Below are 22305 nucleotides of genomic sequence, written 5' to 3'. Positions count from 1 at the left end.
TTTTGGACAACTATGGAGGAGTATGGACAGAGGAATATGATATATCAGGCTTTGGTCCGTAGGACCAATTTATTGTTGGTTTTGGTCTTTTTATTATTGGTATTTGTCGAAAACAAGCACATGTTTGAATATCACCAGCTTTACCACACTTCAGTTTTAACCACTTACACAGTAATATTTAATTAAAAAAATAAATTAATAAATTATCTCTAAATGGTAAATGTGAGGCTGCGACTTAATTCAAAATGTATGAACTTTTACAGCATCCCCCCAGAGTTGAAGTCTATTTGGCTTGTCTGGAAATGAATATCTTCCCCAATGTGGCTACGCTCAGTTTGAGCGCAGATGAATTCCTTCCCCACAATCCCTGTCTCAGTTTGTGGGCCTCTGAGGGAATTGTATTTGTTTATTGTCAAGCCTTTTTCCATCAGGAGTACACAAGACAATGTGGAGAGAGGGAGAGTGAAACAGAGATGGAGAAATCGGGAGCTATGTGGGGAATGGAGAAAATGGGAAACACTATTATGCAAATCGTGCTAGCCAACACAGCTATGCTGCATGCGTGTGTGTGTGTGTGTGTGTGTGTGTATGTGTGTGTGTCAGAGGGCCGATTAGGGCTCATCTGTTATTGATGTGAGATTTGGACCAAACCATTATTCTCCCATATCTGAGTCAGTAGACCAACCTGCTGTGTGTAAGTGACGGAGTGAGTGGGTGAGAGAGTGAAAACAACAGTTGAACAACTATTAGTGAGGAAAATGTGAAATATGTACGCATTTGTGTAGTCATTTTCCATTCTTAGCATTTAACTTGTTAGCCTGTGCATCTTTTTATTGTTGTTGTTCATAGGAATGCTGGTAGAGAATTTAAAAACAGCAACAGAGAGAGACTGGAAAGGAAAGCAGACTGCAATAATAAACCTTTAGGCTTATATTCATGTTTTTTAACCCTGGAAAAAGCATATTATATGTTGTTTTTCTCCACTGAACACTTGGCTTATTGTTGACAGTTTTTGAAAACCCTGTTCATGTTACATATAGATTTGAGACAACAGAGGCAATGGTGGAAATGCGTTTGATTACATACAAAATGACTCAAAACATCCACTCATGGACTCTACAGAACTTTGCTAATATCCAACAATTATAGCTAATCTAGGTATTAATTAAGATATAAGACTTATTCTTTCCGTCATATCAAATCAAACTATTACTCGAAGCTCAGACTAAAAACAGCACCACGATACAAAAATGCAAGCAGGTGCAGGGGTGGGGGTATAATGCCTCTAGTACTGGCAAGATGAAATATGATTCAGGAAGTCCAGTTTTAGAAATAGATCCATGTGGGAAGATTTATAAGATGCCGAATCCCCACAAAGCAGTTTATAATACTACTATAATACTACTCAATAATGACGACATTCATTTTATCCGCCATCTCAACAATTGCAAGGTGAACAATAGAAATATGGCATTTATGTTACAAAGTAATCTACCACCAATGAGCACTTGCAGCTAATCAATTACACAGCAAATTATTTCATGTTGCAGCTTCAGGTTGCAGGTTCAACTTTTTTTTTCTTTTTTTCTTTTTAATCAAATGACCAAATTTACCTTGTGGTTTTTTGCTGGAGCCTTCTGAGTTGAAATCAAAGAGATAGTTGTGTTTTTTCACGCAACCCTTATGTAGGTCAGAACACAGCTTTATCTTTTCAGTTTCCTAAAACAAGCATGCTTTCAGGGATTCAACAACCATTCATTTATTCAACAACTCCCATCTTTCTTCATGTCTTACATGAGTCAATTTCTTTCAGTCATCTCAATCTCATCTCTCCTCTTGCTTCTTCTCTCCCATTGATGTCAGTTATATACCAACCTCCTTTCATCCTTCTATCTGACCATGACTTCCTGGCAAAGGTCCGGCTCACCCTGCTACCATTATTCATAACCCTCCATCTTGCCTTGTACATCCCCCCCCCCCCCCCCCCCCCCCCCCACCACCACCACCATCATCCACCATCCACTACCCCCCAAACTCCAACCCCTCCACGGCCCGGCAGCTGCGTCCCTCCTCCTTGATGAGGGCTGATGGCGCTGTATGAGCGGTGGAATTGACAACATTTACGGGGGCGAATGAGAATGATCCATCTTCCTTAGCGGGCCTGTCACCCCACTGGCCAAACTTCATCATGGCCAATTACCACGGCAGACCCCTTCTTCTCTGCTGCTGCTGCTGCTGCTGCTGCCTGGCCCCCATCTACATGGATACATGGACACATTAGACACCATTATAATAAGACAGAGAGTGGCCAAGAGAAGGAGGAGGGGCTGCTGGGATAGCATGTAAGATTGGTTGAAAAAAAAACTACAGGTGTGATGTGTGAGGGGGGAGAGAAGGGGGGGGACATTAAGAGAGAAAAGAGGGTTTAAAAATGTGTCTGAAGTCTAAAGAGAGGGAGAGAGAGATGTGTGTGTGTGTGTGTGTGTGTGTGTATTGTGCAGGGTAAGCTCTTATTTGGCAGGTCACAGTCCAGTGGTTGTGTTGTGTGTTGACGAGCAACAGGGGTGTTTAAGAGGTCAGTGAGCACAAACACACGCCTACACTTACACCTCCACACACACATACGCACACAGAGATGCGGAGGTATTAAAAGGGTCAGTGCAAAACTCTCACCTCATCACCTCATCAGTCAGCAGTAACATGTGGAACAAAGCAGGGGAGCCCGTTTAATGAAAAGTGAGAAATTGTATCTCCTCAGTTTGTTCATATATGCAAGTACAACGACATATAAAGAGCACAAATGTTGGACTAGCAGCTAATCGGGTAGGCAACACGTTTCAAATAAGTAAGAGTTAATTACACATGATTAAATAAGCTGTAGCCAATGTGTAAGTACATTACATTCATTTGGCATTTTTTGTCCAAAGAGGTTTAAATCTGTTTGCATACAAATACACCAGAAGCATTTTTGGGTTCAGTATCTTGCTCACTTTGACATGTAAATATATATATATATACTGTATATACTGTACATATTTAGTTGGCTACCTCCAAATGTATCTATCTATATCAGTAGCATAAGCATCCCACTTCTGTTTTGTATTAGACAGCTGTTTGGCTGAGACAGGTCAGCATAAAACTCATGATGTTGATGATGAAGAGTGTTAAGCTTGAAACACTCTGCATACCGATACATTTCTCATTTTTTTGCACTGAGTAGTTCTGCTCCTTTCTCCAACAAGTCCTCCAAATTAAACAACCAAAAAGGTTGTTTGACCATGTGCCCAGAATGACACATAGGAGCGTTTTCTAATCTGGTGTCCCTATCAGCACTAATCAGCAGGACAACATCATTTTCTGTAATTTCCAAGGCTGTTACAAATCACAGTTAAAAAATATGATATTTTATGATGTGACAACGCTGTGGTTGAGGATCTTTTAGGGAAAGATCATGGTTTGGATTAAAACTTTGTTAATGTTAGAGAAACATGTGGTGTGGGTTAAATTTACTACTTCCTTAAAGTTGGGCAAACTTGGACAAACCACCATCGTCATGGTTACAATAATAACCATGGGGTTAAGGTTAGGGGACTGTCCTGACTCGCAGTTGGAAATGTGCCACTTGTGTTGAGAAGCAGGAAACAAACAGCGGTCTCCTGTGGCAAAGTCCACTGTCAGGATATACCATCCATCCATCCCTCCTCCTCTGAATGTGGAAATTTGTCGACATACAGTAAATAGATGTCATCTGATCTGCACCACTGCTCTGGGTCATAATTACTATGGTTGCTAGATGGCATCTGTCACTCAAACGTAACTATATGTTGTTTTTGGGCAACTGATATTGTGTCATTTTTCTTGAGAGAACATTCGCTTTTTCCTACATGCACAATTATACAGAAAAATGCACAAACACAAACATACACACACACACACACACACACACACAGTAAAAGGCAGCAGACAGATCATTTGCCCATCATGACAGTAGCGACCCTGAGAATCTCCTGTGGTTAATCTATATATAGTTGGTCATCAGCGTCAATACCATCACTCTAAATCATTGCACGCATTAACACACACACACTCACAGACACACACAATCACAGATTTGGCAGAGAGATGAGGATGGATGGGCCGTGTGTCAGGGTCAGACACAGGTGAGGGGACCGCTACCACTGTCCATCTATCTGTCTGCATTTTGGGAGAGTGAGAGAGAGCATGCTGTCAGTAGGAGCAATTACTTAAATGGGTTGTTATATAGGCCGCCTAAAAAATATTAAATTGATCTGCATTGATATAGGTTGAGCCAAAAGGTCATGATCTAATGGATATTTTATTTCCTTTTGAGTGAACATATTCTAACATTTTCTCCAGTTTTCCCCCCTTATTTGTATATCAAGAGTAGTTTATGTCTGAGATAAAAATCAGACGTTTGGCACTAGGGGGGTATGGAAATAAACATGCCCCCTAGTGCTGCAATCGAGAGTCAGTTTTTGTAGAATTCATCATTAGAATAAATAATTTGCAACAAAGAGGTCATCATTTAAATTGTTTTGTATGATTAAGGCAATTCCAGCAGTTTGTATTAATTTTGCGTTAAGTGTTTGTTTTACTGTAATTGTCATTAATTTCACTAAGGTCACATGCTCCTACCAAGGAACCAACCGTCATATGGGACAAACATACATATTTGCAGAAACACATACAGTTGTGACCTCTATTTCTTTTTGTAATATAACTTCAGCATCACAGACTTTCAGTACTCTTTTAGATTTAGATTTTCAAGTGTGTTTGCACAGAGAATAAAAGAACATACAACTACACAACAAACCGATATTGCTTTGTCACTTCAGTCTCCTCTTCTCTATATGGTTTTAAACTTCTGTAGCGTGTGTGTATGTGTGTGTGTTTAGGGCATTGGGAGACTGTGTACGTGTGCTGAGATGATCACAGTTCTTATTGTTGTTGGTATCTGGGGAGACAAGAGGCTTTGTGTTAGCCATGGTGTATGCGATGCCACTGTGTGTATATCTATATAGGTGTGTGTGTGTGTGTGTGAGAAGAGAGAGAGAGAGAGAGATGAAGAGAAAGAACAAGCTGATCCTGTGGTTATAGACTGTTGGACTTGGTTGTACAGTAAATCCCTGTCTTTGTAAACAGATCAATAAACTCTCCGCTGTAGGTGTGTTTCTGTATGTCTGTGTGTATGTGTGTGTGTGTGTGTGTGTGTGTGTGTGTGTGTGTGTGTGTGTGTGTGTGTGCACGCACGTTCATACTAAAGCTCAGTCTTTGCTCTCTGCTATAAGGAAGTGGCAGATTGTTGGAGTAGCAGGATAAAACAAACAGACTGATCAAAGTTGTAAAGTAAAATGCAGCACTTGTATTTCCACGTTGCAACTAACAGATAATGACTTTTTTTTTTTAAAGTTCTTTCTCCACTTCCTCTGCCTCTGCACAGACGTCAGATTATTCAGCCATGGCCTCGCTAGCTGGTGGACTGGACGAGATGAAGAACAGTTTGGCCAATCCTGGTTCAGGGGCAGAGTTAGGAGCCAGTGTTTCTGGTCCACAGTCCTACTCACTAGTTCCAGGTAAGAAAGATATTCATCTAATAACTGCACTCCTGCTCTGATGTACACTGTTGGGCTCCTGATTGAAAACTAAATAATTTCAAATCAACAAAAAGACATTTTATGCTTTTTATGCATTTTTGAATATATTCTAGATGCTAGATTCAATATTATGTCATCAAATAACATCTTATATTGAGGTGTACATACACTACAATGAATCTAAATATGATTAAACAGATATAGTGTGCATTTTGAGTCTTTTTTCAACTTTAAACTGCAATAGATAGTCAGTGATGTCAGTTTTACACCAAGGGCAGTTACATTTGGCCTACTGTATGGTTCACAATCCAAAGTCAAAGTTCCATCATTTTAGTAATTTCCCATAAAATCCTACAATTGATAATTAATTTTGTGTATTACCAAGAATGTGGGCAACCAGTCATGAAGAGATGAAGGGTCACATGAACTCAAAACTGTTTTTTCTATCAGTGACTAGGACTGATATAACAAATTTTGATAGCATTTATTCATTGATGTAGTTGTTTAACAGGGACCATACAGATGTAACATTGTTACATAAGGGGAATCAATAGGGTGTCTACCTGAAGCTAATTCACAAGCCCCGTCTCTGGTTAGATTTTTTTAAAGTTTAGGTTAAAACATCTAAACAAATAAATGTATAAAACAGTCAAAGTAAGAACAACAGAACAGATAAAAACAGACTGTGTACATATATGCATGTGTGTATGTGTGTATGTGTTGTACATGACTGTGTATACACTGATATACAGGTGTGATTATGTATAAAGTAGCATAAATGTGACAAGTGAATCCAATCAGAACTATTTATCTGTGTCATCACAGTAAATATTTATGCCCAAATAAATAAAATACACTACAGCCTATGTACAGGTCTGGCCTTAGTATTAAAAATACAGTAATTCATATAACACAGTAAGCTAAATGCCTTGTAAAGTCTACTGGAGCTGGGATGGAGGCTATGTGGATTCAAAGTGATTTAACCTGTTTAAAGAGCTCAGTGCTTCAGATCTCAGGAGATGCAGGCAGCCCAGAGGAAAGGAGGGAAAGAAAGGTGGACAGATAGAGGAATAGTGAAAGCCCTGTCTCTCCCTCTGTCTCCATTTAGGGGAAGCTGGGAGAGGCCGAGGTTAATTAAGAGTAGACCAGGGAGCACTTGGACAAGGCTTCAGCGTTCCCATCTGTAATGAGGGGAATCATAGAGCTGGGAATTTGGGATATCAGGGAATGGGCTCTTTTTTTTGCCCTCTGAAACCACAGAGGAATATTACCTGCAGAAGCCGAGAGAGAGAGAGAGAGAGAGAGAGAGAGAGAGAGAGAGAGAGAGAGAGAGAGAGAGAGAGAGAGAGAGAGAGAGAGAGAGAGAGAGAGAAAGAAAGAGACAGAGAGAGAAAAAGAGAGAGAGATAAAATTTCCATTTCTGCTTATGCATGCAAACACACACATTCATATTCACACACACACACACACACACACACACACACACACACACACACACACACACACACACACACACACACCCTCTGAATATTATGCATGCATTTCCTTTTGCCTGTCTTTTCCCTCAGAATAGAGCTCCCTCTAGGGGATCAGACGTCCGTGTATTTGACGCAGTGTTATTGCATCCTTGAAGTGTTGATACTCTGGACACACGCTGTAGAGCAACATTTACACACTCAATCTTCTTCTCTTAGGCCTTTCCAAATCTGTAGGGTCTTTTCGTTTTCCCCTGAACTTCACCCATGTCTACTCGAGTGCAAACACACACGGGAACATACTGTACACCCTCTATTCCCTTCAGGTTTGACATGTGTTCCTCTGATGGCTGTTTGATATGGAAGAGTTAGATTGGGAGCCAGTAAGGTGGAAACAGAGGCAGAGTGTGTGTTCATCTGTAGCTGCAACTGAGCGCGGAGGAGACTTGTACTTGTTCGTTGACCTCTACGGCAAAGCTGTGGAGAACAGATACATCAATACTGCTGGCATACATATGCACAAATACACTGTGTGCACAGACACAGAAACACACACACACTCAACACGCACACACACACACACACACACACACACACACACACACACACACACACACACACACACACACATACACACACCTCAGAGGATCTGGCCCTGTCTGCCCCCTCTAAGTTGGGCTGTAGAGAGTCCATCTCTCCTCTCTTCCACCCCTCTCCTCCCACTCCTCCTTGCCCTGTGCACTGACCCTGAGCGGATGAGTAGCCCGTCTGCACTAATGCCTCGCTGTCGCGTCAAACACCGAGAAAAACTTTACTACACCGAGACAGCAGAGAGGAGGCGGAGAGGGACAGAGGAGGCTGTAGTAGAGAGGGGATCTGTGAGAGAAAAACAGAAGTAGGGAGGAGGGAAGCAAATATTAAGTGAAGAGGGCGGAAATATGAAAGGATGAGATGTCAAAGCTGGGATATATTTGTAGCCACACATGTTGTGGTTTTTTGGTGGGGAGGGGTTTACTTCCCTCATGTCCTTCTCTATGTTCTTGTTTCCATTGATTTCATGCCTATTCTCCAGTACAGCCTGACCAGTAGTGGATTTTCTGAGGCTGATAACAATATTTGAGAATTTTAAAAAAAAGTAAAACAACATATCGGCTGGTATTCATTTTTTCTACATAAACACATGACAAACATTTCATTTATTATTATTTTATTTCATTTAATAAGGACTTCTTAAATCGGTTTTATTAAAGAACTGTGATCAAGACATGTACTAAGCAGGACATTTTACAGTTGAAAAATAAACTTGTCAGTCCTATTTGGTGGACAAATTATGTAATCATGACTCTATTTCTAAACTAATTGGCATTTCTATACTGCAAATTCTTGTGTAGCTGTCATCTAAGATATACACTGATTTAAATTTATATCTGCACTGAGCAAATATTGGTTGATATATCAGTCTAGCTCTTTTCTCCAGTGGTGGAAAGTAACTAAATACATTTACTCAATTACTGTCCTTAAGCACATCTTTGAACAAAACCAGTATATTCAGTTTATCCTACTTTATGCGATTACTTGACAGATTTAATTACTAGTTACATTTCAGATTAAGATTTTACACACAAAAAATATGGTCAACTAATAAAATGGGATGCAATATTATAGATTCAACTACACAGCAGTTTATAAAGTAGCTAAAATGAGCTACACCTTGATCAACTTTGAAATGCTGCTTATATGCATGAATACTTTTATGTTTAAAACTTAAGCAAATGCATAATACCTAATGTATTACTTAATAAAAATTTTGAAGGTAGAACTAGTACTTGTAATGGAGTATTTTGACATTGTGGTATCTCTACTTTGACTTAAGTAAAACACAATGTTTCTTCCACTACTACTGTTGTCCTCCTCTTCCTCCACTAACACCTCCTTTCTTTCTCTCTTTGTTTTTCCTGTTGTCTCCATTTTGTTTCACACCATCTTTCCTTCCTCCTTTATGTTCTCTATTTCATTCTCCTCCTCCTCCTCCCAGTTAGTTAGCGGTGGTTAAGTGGAGGGGAAGTGAATGGGATTGATGGTGTTAGCATCTGAGCTGTTTATGATGATGATAAATGTGTGTGTGCAGGGGGGGCAGGAGGAGGAGGGCGTCGATGCATGTGTGCGCGGTTGAGTGTCTGTGTGTGTATATGATGATGATGAATGGAGGGCTCTCTCTCCGCGCACTCCCAGTGTCTACTGCGTGCAAACATAGAGAAATGATTTGGGCCGACACACTGTCATGTAGTCTAATGCAGTTATATATCCTATCTGCCGGACAGAGGAAGGAGGAGGGGGGAGATGGTGGTATAACGAGAGGAGGGTGAGTCAATAAATTAATAGATGTCAGCAGATGGAAAACAAGGAGGAAAGAAACAAAAGAAAGAGGGACGTCCTGAATGGGCTCTGGCATGCATTTTTCAATAAAGACCCTGCATGATGTGTAGAATTTAAACATAAGTAATCACAAAAAAAAAAAAAAAGTCATTAGTATAATTACTTTCAGGGGTGAAAAGTAACTAATAACAACCTTTTTCATAGCATGAACAGGTACAACATAAACAATGGCAGCAGTCTATTCAGATGTTTAAGGATAGGTTCACATTTTTTCATTTTTTATGTCTTAAAACAACAGTGCCCATATGAACATTAAAAGGGGTTTCGCTCGCTGTAATCATTCCTCTTGCTAATACCTATATTAGAATATCCTATGCTAATGTGCTTACAATGTGGGCCTAAGTGATGGGGAACAAAATCCACAAGTCTCATTTTGAGCAAAAAATTATTTAAAAGTTTATCTGAAGCTAATATGAGGCTTCAGCCGTCTGACTTAGTCAAATAAAGTGAATATATTCCACAGTTACAGTCTTTAGTTTAAAATTCCCTCTTTGTGTCTTGACGGACAGTGTTTTCCTATTCAGTTGCAGTGGAAGTAGCTATAGTAAAAAAATGAGGGAATTTGGCACTAAATAGACAAATTTTGGAAGATAATCCACTTAATCTAGTAGACTAATTCAGACTGCTGAAGCTTTATATGTCCTTCTCATAAATTTTTAAATACATTTTTGCATTAAAGGAGGGCTGTGGATTTTGTCCTCCATCTTTTACATTGAAAGTACATTATGAAGAGATCTCTTAATGGCCGGTATGAGCAACAAGAAAAGCATGTTTATTTGGGCATCTGAATGTTATTTTAAGACAGACTTGAACATTTCTGAATCTATCCTTTAAAGTTTGGGGACTCTTCAATTGAATGGAGTTAATGTTATTAGTTACACCTGTTCATTTCCTGTTATGATGTCAGAGTGTCTGCTGTGAAAAAGGCCTATTGAGAAGCTTTTTTTATTTTCTAAAATCAGCACAATTAAGAAGATATTACATTTAAGTTAGTTTTGAACCCCTTTTTCTTGAAAAGTCAATCTCTGAGAAAGATTTTTATTTTAAAAAAATAAGAGATGACCATTGGACCATTGACACATCTTTGGACAGTAACTCATTTATGGTCTCTGTGGTCAGTATAACATATAATTAGACAATAATATACTGATGTTAAAACCTAACCCACTATATAATGTCTTTACTGTTAATTTACTTAATTTACTGTCATTTACTTTATGTTGCGATTCTGTGAAGTAAAATTTGAAAAAAATAAGGTTCAGAATAAAGATAATTAAATTAAAGATAAATAAAGAGAATTCAGATGACAGAAACCAAAGTCACCTTAATCACATTATGAGAAACACCAATTAATTTAGAGCTGGAATTAATTGATTAGTCAACAGCCAGAAAAACAACAGCAACAATCTTCATAATCGACAAACTGTCTAAGTATATTTAAAGCAAATATGAAAAAAAAAAATCACTGATTCCAGCTTCTTAAATTGGATTTAAAAAAAAAAAAAATGTCTGGTTTTCTTTAACTTTTCTGTGACAGTAAAGTGAATCAAGAGTCAGTTAATGAATCAGTTAATGAAAATAACTGTAATTGGTTCTGGTCAGGTGATAAAAATATGTAACATGGGACAATTAAAGAACATGAAATATAGAACAATAACACTTTAAAAGACACTGTGCAAACATTATGCAGGACTAACACTCAGAACAGAAATAGTTCAGAGTTAGGAGGAATAAATATGATGGTGATGATGGTGAAGACAGTTTTGGGGTTATCTGTTAATCATATCGATAGCTATTAAGTATTGATGATAGCATGTATGTGTCTTTGTGTTTGATTACAGGTCGAGACCTCGCCAGCACCACTCTGCCAGGCTACCCTCCCCATGTTCCTCCCACTGGACAGGGCAGCTACTCCACCCCCTCCCTCACTGGCATGGTACCTGGTGAGTGCGCACACACACAAATACACACACACACACACACACACACACACACACACACACACACACACACACACACACACACACATGCACGCACAAGTGCCACACATCAACTCAAACAGTTTCAACTTTTCACAGAACCAGAAACTCCATTGTACTTTCTTTCCTTTACAGTAATTCATCATCTTTCGCCAAACAAACATCTCAGCAGATCTATAACACACATATCAGTTTTAAGTCCCACTGGATGTGTGTGTGTGTCTTCAGGGGCTGCACTTAGCTTCGCCACTTCCTCTTTCTTGTCTGTCTATGCTACGGCTGACAGTGCTCCCAGGGGGGTGACGTGTGTGTATCTATATGTATGTGTGTGTGTTTGTGTTGTGTGTTTCTCTATGTGTGTGTGTATCATTAGAAACCAGCCACAGTAGCACAGCTGTCCCTCCTCAACATTAGTAATTTGTTTTTAATGAGAATCACCAGTGACCCACGACTAATTCATTCATTCCCTTCCACTCTGCCTTCTACGCCGCTTTTGTGTTTCAATTCTGGACCGCCACTCTTGTTCTCTCTACTTTCTCCCTCTCTCTCGCTCGCTCTCTCACACTTGCAGCGGTGGTCAGTGTGAAGCGCGTGCTGCAGAGAAATAAAGCGAGAAACACGAGAGCAACAACGGCAGTGAAACAAAGTCAAAACAATGTTGTTTACAAGTTCTTGCCTCTGTGTATTCCCAATCATTCAGTCTGTGACACACACACACTCTCAGCGGACATGTAGGAACAGCACGTCTAAAGATGGGTAACCCTGTCGCCCTGTCCCCCTGCGCTTACCCTGTCCTGTCCTCAGGTTTGACAGCATATTTGTGTGTGTGTGTGTGTGTGTGTGTGTGTGTTTCAGTTGGTGTATGTTTATGCGTGTGCTGGCATGTGATTGTTTGTGTGCATGTGTGTGTGTTTGTTTTTGACAGTGTGTGTGTGTGTGTGCGTGACCTTGACACTGAGCTACACAAGGGAGACCCCTGAGCCTCCTCTCCCCCTCCTCTTCCCTCCCCTCGTCTCCTAAACAACCTGACACGTTGCCGTCACTACGGTGATGACAAGGGGAGGATGTTCGCACCCAGGGATGCCATGGAGACCACATCCCGACCCCACCTGACAGACGCAGTTAAACATACACATGCACAGGCACACACACACACACACAAATGCACAAAGGGTAGTGAAAGAAAGAAAACTTGGTTTGTACATCCAAACAAACACAAACAGCCTCGACATCTAAATTCTACTCAGTGAATATTGTAAGCTGCCTGAATCCACGAGCCGACTGGAATGAGTGGAGGAGATAATCTCCCAACTTTGCTTCTCTGGCTTCGCCATGTTTTATCTCGGCACTTCTCAGGCAAATTATCCTCCTTTTTGTCCGCTCTGTCTAATATCATACCTTCATTAAGCAAGCAACTCTCTTCTGCTGTTCTTCTTCTCTCTCTCTGTCTCTCTCTCTCTGCAGCAGGGGGGCTGACACTCAGAGGGGGTGTAGGAGAGCAGTGAGGCAGAACCGACAGAACGAGAGGGAGAGAGGAGGAGAAGGGGGGGTGAGGAGGGAGGGGGGCATCAGGGTCTGTGACTGTCAGCTATGGGAGAGGGATCCCCTGGGAGGAGTGAAGGTTCAGGAGAAAAGAAAGAAAGAGCAAAAGAGTGAAAAAAAGAGGAGAGAGCAAGTCAACAGAGGGATGGGGGAAAAAAGAGGAGAAGAAATGGGGAAGAATGTTGTTTTGATGTGAAGGGTGACGGGCGGGCTGTAGTCAGGCAGGCTGGAGGACGAGAGAGAAAAATAAAGAAGGAAGAGGTGAAGGGAGGAGTGGGAGGGGAAGACAAGAGAAAGAGTAGACCCCAGACAGTAAGTAGTAAATGAGGGAGAAAAGCTACACTATCATCCACTGTATGGCAGGACCTCTCTGGTCTCACTGAGCTCTCCACTTCAGTCACTCTCAACTAGTCTGCAAACTGTTCTGCAAAAAAGATAAAGCTGGTTAAAGTTTTACTGCTAGCAAAAGAAATCACAACAAGATCACCAAAATATATATATAACAAAATATGTTTGTTGTTGCCTTTAAAATCTATTGGCTGATGTGCAGAGATTCCCTTATCTGTATTCCAGTCACTTTCCTGGTTTAAAGAACCTGAAGCCTTTATCCTGGTTTTGAGAAAACTGAATATGCTTGCTGGAGCGCCCCAATATTTCTGATCGCTGAAAAAATTAAACTAAACTATAGTGATAAATGATGTAATGAGGGTCATGCTTAAAGTGCATGAGTGATAAATGCAAAAGAGTTCATGCAACCTGAAACCAAAGAGGGTTTTTCACAACTGCTGACACAACTCAGTTGATACACAAATGACAGATTGGCTGGATGTAGGAATCAAAGACAACACTAACAATGAAAATCCCGGATACTGTTTGAGTCATGTATACAGGGACATGACACCCTTGTTTTTTGTTCCATGTAAAAATCACATTCAAAACGAGGTACACATGCTCTCTATTCCCCACAGTTTTACACCTATTGTAGCCTTCATCTGTGCACCAATACAGTGCCTCTCCCTACAGCTTGGTTGCTCTGAGTAAATAAATTGAAGATGATAGGGCTCCATTAAATGTTAAGTGGAACAAAATGAACCAAAAACGTTCAGTGTGCGTTATTTCCAAGGAAAAGGGAATAAAAAGAATAAAACCAGACAGGATAATCCTCTCTATTCTTTGCTGCTTCTAAACACGATCTGTTTTCTGTTTTTCTTTCAGGGGGAGATTTCTCCGGAAGCCCATATTCCCATCCTCAGTATTCCACGTACAACGAGTCGTGGAGATTTCCTAACCCCAGTTTATTAGGTAGGTGTATACGATATCTCTGCAGTGGATTACCAAACCTGGATCAATAATTGTATCAATGAATTTCATTTCATTCTATCTCACATCCCAGTTCCCGCCACTCTAATACTCTCTTGTAATACACTGTGTCTTTCATGCTCCACTGTTCATTTTTTCATTACATCATTTAAGTATATATTGTACAATACAGTACAATACTACAATATTTCATAGACATACTCATGGTTTTATGTAAAGTTTTTTTTTTTAAAGACTGGCAATTTGGGGTGTGAATGGATTAGATGAAAATGGACGGCAGAGAGTGAGAGGAAGGAACAGATTAGAGGGTATTTATCTGCATCTCATCAGTGTTGCATTCTGGGATTTGTTGGATTTGAGTATTTATAGTTACAGTGGAGGAAACTGACTCTTACCACATATTTTTCATTTTTCATGCAACCACCTCCACATTAATCATTATGGCTTGACATATTTACTAAATGTAGTCAATTTTTTTTTTTTTTTTATGTCAAATGGTGGCCTGAGTTACTGATTGGTTGTGACAAGTGAGTGATAGGTAGTTTATCATTTATTGTGTATTTGGTGTAGTAATGTATAAACTATTCATTGTCTTCTTTTTGTACATTCTTAGTTTTTATACTTACATTTTAATCCTTTGGTCAAATTTGAATTTGATATTGTAAATTAGAGATCTCTGAGTCATCTGTTGGCTTGCAAGATAAGCAGCTGAGATAAGAGGTCTCAAAAACTAGCACCAACATACTGTAGGTTCTGCCATTTTGTCCAGCAGGTCACTGCTCATTCGGTACCAAGCTGCCACCAGCAGTGACACGTTGGACAATGAGCAACAAGCACCATTAACTTATAGTGTATAAGCTATTTCACTTTGAGAGGTAATGTGACATAACATCAGGCTCCAAAACATCTTCTCAGACACCCTTAGGTGAGGTCTGAGAGCAGAATCAAGGATAAGAATTTAAAAATATATATTTCTAGTTGTGGATTAAAAAAATAATAATTTTCCACCAGCTGATTGGAAGATCCCTGATTAAAGGACTCATACTGTCAATTAAAGCAGTCTGTTCATATTCAATATTTTCCTTATTGTTATGACTTGATCATAATATGATATAGCTTATTCCTTTGTGCAATAGACCACAATAGAAAAAAAACAGTAACCAGCTGTTTCAGGAAACTTAGCCTTTAAATATATATATACATATTCATGAGTCGTTTTTAAAAGATTTAAATCTTCAGTTGGAACAAATGTGGTTGAGCTACTGACAGAATTGGGAAGGGAGAAAGTATTGAGAGACAGACTAACGCATTTTTTTAGTTTTGGTCTTTTTCATGGTGTTTGTTGACAATAAGAAAAATATAGAATATTGCCAGTTTTACCCTTTAATATCCATGAATCAGTACTACTACAACCCTGAGCCAAAAACAGTCAGTGTCAAAGTCATTGTCTGGGGAGCCATTTCGGGGGTCACGTTTAAAGGTGAAACGGTCAAGGGGTGACGATGTAAAGGTCAATAGGTGAGAAAGGGTCAGGCTGTGCTGACCTGTAGTGTGCCCCCCCCCCCCCTCCCCACCCTTCTACCCGCACCCATTCCTCTCATCACCTTTCCTCTTCCTCCTTAATTCCCTCCATCCCTGTGTCCCCAGTGTTTCAGCAGGATTATGGGTCTCTCCTGGGGACGGAAATCGGCTGCTCCTCCAGTCTCTTCACCAGCCAGGCAGGACAGATGCAAGGTAGGTGGAGAGAGAAAGAGAGAGAGAGAGAAAGCAAATGAAAGAATAGAGACAAGTGAAGAGTGTGTGTGATGATCCAGGTGTATGTACAGAAGGAGGTGAAATCATGAGGAAAGATGATAGCAGAGCATTGAAAGAAGGGGAAACAAAAAAGAGACTGTAAGGTATCTTTAGTATGATAATAAGAGGATAAGATGAACATTAGGTCACCATGGAAGGTTTAAGATTGATGGCAAAGGAAAGAAGAGGCTGTGATGCAGAAGAAAAGAGGGAAAGGATAAGAGTAAAGGTGACAAATGAAAGAAAGGTGTGTTTTGAAAAAAGAGGCAAAAGGGGAAAGAGGGCGTCTGAAGTCTTGAGTAAGACTAAATAGTTTGTCAGGCCAGCTTAATGCCTCACTTCCCCAAAGAGCCTCCTGAGATTACCTGGACTGTGGACAGACATAACCTGTCAACACACAGCTGGGCTGATTGATGGAAGTGACAGAGACAGGTGTGTGTGCGTGTGTGTGTGTGTGTGTGTGTATGTGTGGGGGCAGTTTTTTAGTGTGTGTATTAAGGTGTGTGAGTGTGGGTTTCTGTGTGTCTGTGGGGTTACAGTATTGAATTGACCTCTTCCCTGAGGAGAGAATAGACTCAAGGGATCAGTAGTAGTAGAGCTGTACTCAGTGTGTCAGCTTAGACTGTCACTTAGATGGTGTGTATGAGTGTGTGTGTGTGTGTGTCAAAGAGAGAGAGAGAGAGAGAGAGAGAGACAGAGACAGAGAGAGAGAGAGAGAGAGAGAGAGAGAGAGAGAGAGAGTAAGAAGGAAGTAGATGAAAGAAAAGGGTGTCAAGAAGTAGACAAAGTCCATTTTATTGGTTGTACATGAAAGGGAGACTAATTTTTTTCTGTCATTAGCTTCATCAGCTCATGTCATCTCACCCATGCCTTTCACTACTCACATTCAAAGTAAAATATAATCTTAAGAGAAAATTGAAGCTGCTCATTTTACATTTATACTTCATTTCAGTAACCCCAAGTGGTTAAAGGATAATTCCAGATTATTACAATTTATTTTTGTCATTTTTGACCATCATTCCTCTCTGTAATAAAACTTGAACTCACCAAGTTAATTGCCGAGATCTGTGAATGCAGCGACACTGCTGAAACTAAGTTACCAGATTTATTTCAAAGAGAAACGTCTCGCTGTTTTTATCATCTTCTTTTAAAACTACTTTTTATCAGTTAGCCTATGAATATTTTTTCTGTCTTTTATGCTTGACATCTTATTATGTTTTATACGCTGCTCTTTTTTAGATCTATCTAATGTTTATGTAAAGCATTTTCTAACATTGGTTTTGAAAAGTTCTATACAAATAAACTAAGCCTGTGTGCTCATTTTTGTTTTGAACTACAAATAAAATGGTTTACAATAAAACTAGTAAATCTGTATTTTTATATGAACATTATAGCATTATAGCTTAGCATTTTTTAACTCATTGTTTTGGTTTTCTGGCCCACAAGTTTACGTTTTTGGTTGACTTTTGTTGCTCCGTATCTGCTGGATTTGTAGGCACTTGTTTGCCAACACGTTCACCTTATCAACTATTTAAGATGATACTATGTGGGTGTTGTGTTTACAGCTTTTTGTACTGTCTCCAAGTGGCCAAAAAGAATAATGCAGGTTTAAATAGTCTGGTTAAATTGTTGGCTTTGTTGTAGCAACATGTCCCAGTACTTCACATCATAACCAATAGAAATGAGACCAAAACAAACAAACAAACAAACAAGACCCAAGATGTAACAAACTGTAATAAATCCATGAATATTTTCATCACATTAAAAACAATTGAATGGAATATGTTTCTGTGTTTCATCCCAGGGTCACCGTACTACTACAGTGCGACATCACGGGGGGCGGGCCCTGCTGCCACTGCAACAGCCTCCGCCTACGACCGCCATTGACCCCTTCTGCTGAGAGAGGAGGACGATGCGGAGAAGAAGAAGATGAGGGAGGGAGGGAGGGAGGGAGGGACGGATAGCACCAGCACCGCTCAGTACAAGCCTGCCTACACACGGACGACAATGGGGAGAAGATTTCAAATTTTCCGACGTCAGTGAAGTTTGAATTTTCTTTGATTGACACTTAAGCCAACCAACGCACTGCTAGCCTGCAACACAGACATCTGTAGGGGTATTACATTACCGTGTGGACACAAGTGTTGCAGTGTCAATACCTGATAGATATAGGATTGATCAGAACATTTCATAAAATTTGAGCACTCTCATACTGCATAAAGACTTGGTATCCCTATCTTGTTTGAATCTTTGTTTTCAACCAATCATTTACCAATCCAAGAGGTCAGTAGAAAGTGTCTGGATTGTGATTTCCTGGGTCAAATGTTGTGTTTTAAGGTTTTTAATGAAATTATTTGAGCAGATTAGAGCAAAAATCACTTTTTCAGACAGTCTTTTTATGACCTGACATGAATCAATCAATTTTCTATGCCATGTTACGGTGAAGTAAAGACAATCCAATTCTCATAACTTTAAATGACCAAAATTGTTACCATAACATTGTCATTCTAGACTCTTCGCAGTAGATTCAACTCATTTCTTCTAATGCTTAAAGAATGGGATACCCTGATTTTTAATGGGAGTGTTCAGTTTCTCAAATTCAAACACACGATAACAGCCAGATCCCACTGCGTTTGCAGTGCCCCAATAAGAAAAAACTGTATTTAACGTGGAAACTTTCATTTGAAGTGTTGTGAACAACACTGACCGACAGACAGGCCTTTCAGCAAAGCACAGCCTAAAATCTGAGCCTCTACTGTAAAATGAACAGTGTACGTGTTCACAGACCAAAACGAGGGAGTGTTATTGTACAGGAAGGTGCTATCCTACCTCCCCAGCCAAGATTTAGTCCTGATCAAGAGCTATTTATAAATGGAGGAGACACAGAGTAATATATTAAGAAGCTTTTCTGCGCTGCACTCCGTGATGAGAGTGAATGCCTGTAATGATTTATAATATGTGTCACGCTGTTGTGCTAGATTAGTGATGATGATGATGATGATGATGATGATGATGACGATGCAGTGAAATATGAAATCTTAAAAACTTTCAATATGAAAAGAAGTCTTTGTTTATAAATGTAATCCGACTGCGATTTTCCTGTTTATAGTTTGTTGCCTGGTATCAGTTGACACAGGTGCCATTGAATAAGACGCCATTTTTATCCACTTCCTGAATATTCAAAAGAAGAACCAGGAAGTGGCGGCACCCTCTCTTTCTCTCTCTCTTGCTCTCTTTCTATTTCTCTCTTTAAACTCCCCAAAGATGGCCCCCCCCTAGTGGATCGGCTGACTAACTACAAAAGCACAAAGAGACTCAATCATCATTTAAAGGTGCCATTTTACTTTTTTTTTTAAACTTCCTTTCAGAACCATGAAGTACTTCTTCTTCTTCTTCTTCTTCTTCCCATTTTTGAGTGCTTGTCCCTGTGCTGTTTGACATCCTGAAATTGTTTCTATAAAAGCATTGCTTTCGTGAAAAACAAGTGAAACTGTTTTCTGTTTTTGTTTGTCTCCTGCATCAGTTCTGCGCTGTGACAATGCATGACACCAGGGTCGAGGCCTTACCCATTCAGTGTGCAGACAGAGTAGGACAGATTTGCCCTTCAGCACTGATCGAAAATCAGTGTGTTATCCTGCTTAAATGTTGGAGCAGCCCACTATGTTGAACTGTGTTAATGGGCAGTATCTTCCTACACCTGTACGTATGTAGCTTCCTGTCTCACATCTATCCATACAAAAATTGTACAGTAATCAGTGAAAGAGAAGTCACAATGTCAATAGCAATTTCAATTATTCACATTTGAATTTAGATTTTAGTGATGAAGCTTTCTTTACGATAAAAAGACTAAGAGGTTTGTGGTGTTGTTTTAGCCATCGTCTGCGAGTGTTTACATATCTTTTGTTTGTTTGTTTTGGATATGTGTGGCTGACTGTAGCGCTTCATTGCTACTGTGTAGTTTTAATAGCTAACAGATTGGAGGCACCAAATCTGCAGCGTGAGACATAAAATATAGCTATATAAACATATACCTATGAACACTGAACAAAGCTGTTAGTTTGTCAAATCTTTGTTGTTTCTGGGTTTTGAAATAGTGAAAGAGTGGATCCTTTTACATTTGTAGACCTTAAAAGTTGTGCGTACACAACTCTAAAGAAGATTCTTATGACGGCTCTCTCGCTGTGCTGCCTGCGTGCACCGTGCCGGGAGCTGTCCCTTATTTCTGTCTTTCTCTCTAGATCTTTCTGAGGCATTATTGAACCTGAACCACACCAGCTGAAAACAAGGACAGTGCCTTTAGTTTTATATGTCACCTCTCCCCTGACTGACCACGTGTCACTAAAACAAGATTCAGCGTCCCTCCCTGCAACTCCCTAAACAAAACTCTGACCATGCTGATGCCAACACAGGGTCGTAGAATATGTGAAGACTTCCACAAATAAGTAGCAGAAAGTAATTTCACTATCAACATCAGTCAGTAATTTCTAAACTGTACCAACAGTAACATTGCAGCTCTGATAACGAGACCTTGCCTTGATCCAGGACTGTATACTAAGTATCACAATCTTATATGGATATCCACCATAACTTGGATGTTTTAGTCACAGATTGACTCATAAAGTTTGTGACTGGAAGAATGTTGAAAATATGAACTCACTGGCTGGTAGAAAATGCTCTTGGTGATCTACAATCTTGGATAAAATGATGTCAGGCAGCTCTGAAGTTACAAAAAACATTTTTTTATTCTGGCTGAAAAAGGTCTCTTCTATTAAAGCTAAGACAAGCCATGTAAAATCAAAGATGGCGCAGGAGCACAAAATGTTGCGTTGCAGAACAACCCTCCAGTCTGTGAACAAGGATGGGTCCAACCTTGCACTGACTTTTATAGAAGAGACCTTTCTCTTTTAAACTAAATGTTCTTAGCCATGTTAGTCTGTCAGTCAGTCCACCAATTTGGTTCAGACTGAAATATCTCAACTATTTGACGGACTGCCATGAAACTTTGTACAGATATTCATGGTCCCCAGAAGATGAAGCCTTATAATGTTGGTGATCTACTGACACTTCCTGTCACATCATTAGCAAATTGACATTTTTGGCTTTTAGTGAAATGTTTTGACAACTACTGGATGGATTGCTGTGAAATTTGGTGCAGATATCCATGGTGCCCAAAGAATAAAGCCTAATGACTTTGGTGATCCCCTGACTTTTCCTTTGGTGCCACCAGCAGGTCAAAATCTTTACTTATTCAGGGAAATTCACACTCATATCTCATATTTCAACATCTACTTAATGGATTGGCACTAAATTTGGTACAGACATTCATGGTTCCTAGATGATGTATTCTATTCTAATGACTTTGGCGATCCTTTGACTTTCCCTCTTGCACCACAACAAGGTTGACATTTGTGGATTTTTGTGAAATGTTTCCATAACTATTGGATGTATTGCCATGACATTTGGCACACACAAATTAAACTAAGATGGTGAATATGGGAAACATACCTGATTAACATCAACATGTTAGAATTGTCATTGTGAGCATGTTAGCATGCTGACGTTAGCTTTAAGCTCAAAGTGCGGCCCCAAAGAGCCGTTAGTTTGGTGGACTGTAGACTCTTCATTTAATTTACGTCATTTTTCAAAGTCACTAGGAAGATTTCCTACCATCCAGCGAGTTTATATTTTTAACATTCTTCCTGTAATACAGAAATGTTTTTACAGGAGGTGACTGAAATGTGCAGGTTTCGGGGGATACCCATAATATTCGTAGCACATAGTATACATACAGATCAGGGCTAAACAGGACCCACTGGCTTGACAAGGAGTGAGCACTGACAAAAAGGCACAAAATACACAAAAAAGCCAAGTAAGCGACAGACATATTACAAGTCTGTTCATTAATATTGCTTTTTTATCCAACCAGAGCGTCTTATAACTGAATTACACACTTTTTTTCCATGCACACACTCTACTGTAAACATGAAGAAATATTGATTGAAAGCCTTTCTCCTTGTGGAGGTGAATCCAGTCGTGCCTCCTCGCGAGAAGCTGTGACACCCAACAGGCCAAATTCTACTACCCCCTTTCTCCAGTGTAGCCAAGAATCCGGTGATACATTAACAGGATTATTTGTTAACTACG

General features: G+C 39.8%; 1 protein-coding gene across 2 annotated transcripts in view; it reads left to right on the top strand.

Annotated features, from left to right (window-relative positions):
* Positions 1-18091, top strand: part of pax5 (paired box 5) — a 54032-nt gene extending 35941 nt beyond the window's left edge. For both annotated transcript variants that reach the window (XM_044347490.1, XM_044347489.1), the window contains exons 7-11: positions 5462-5594; positions 11368-11469; positions 14263-14349; positions 16015-16101; positions 17966-18091. In XM_044347490.1, coding sequence (XP_044203425.1) covers positions 5462-5594; positions 11368-11469; positions 14263-14349; positions 16015-16101; positions 17966-18048 — 492 coding nt within the window. In that variant the 3' untranslated portion in view covers positions 18049-18091. The remainder of the gene's footprint in view (positions 1-5461; positions 5595-11367; positions 11470-14262; positions 14350-16014; positions 16102-17965) is intronic.
* Positions 18092-22305: the final 4214 nt, after the last annotated feature.

Source organism: Thunnus albacares, chromosome 3 (genome assembly GCF_914725855.1).
Source record: "Thunnus albacares chromosome 3, fThuAlb1.1, whole genome shotgun sequence".
Lineage (NCBI taxonomy): Eukaryota > Metazoa > Chordata > Actinopteri > Scombriformes > Scombridae > Thunnus > Thunnus albacares.
Note: the sequence above shows the minus strand (reverse complement) of the source record. Positions and strands in the feature narration are given on the sequence as shown.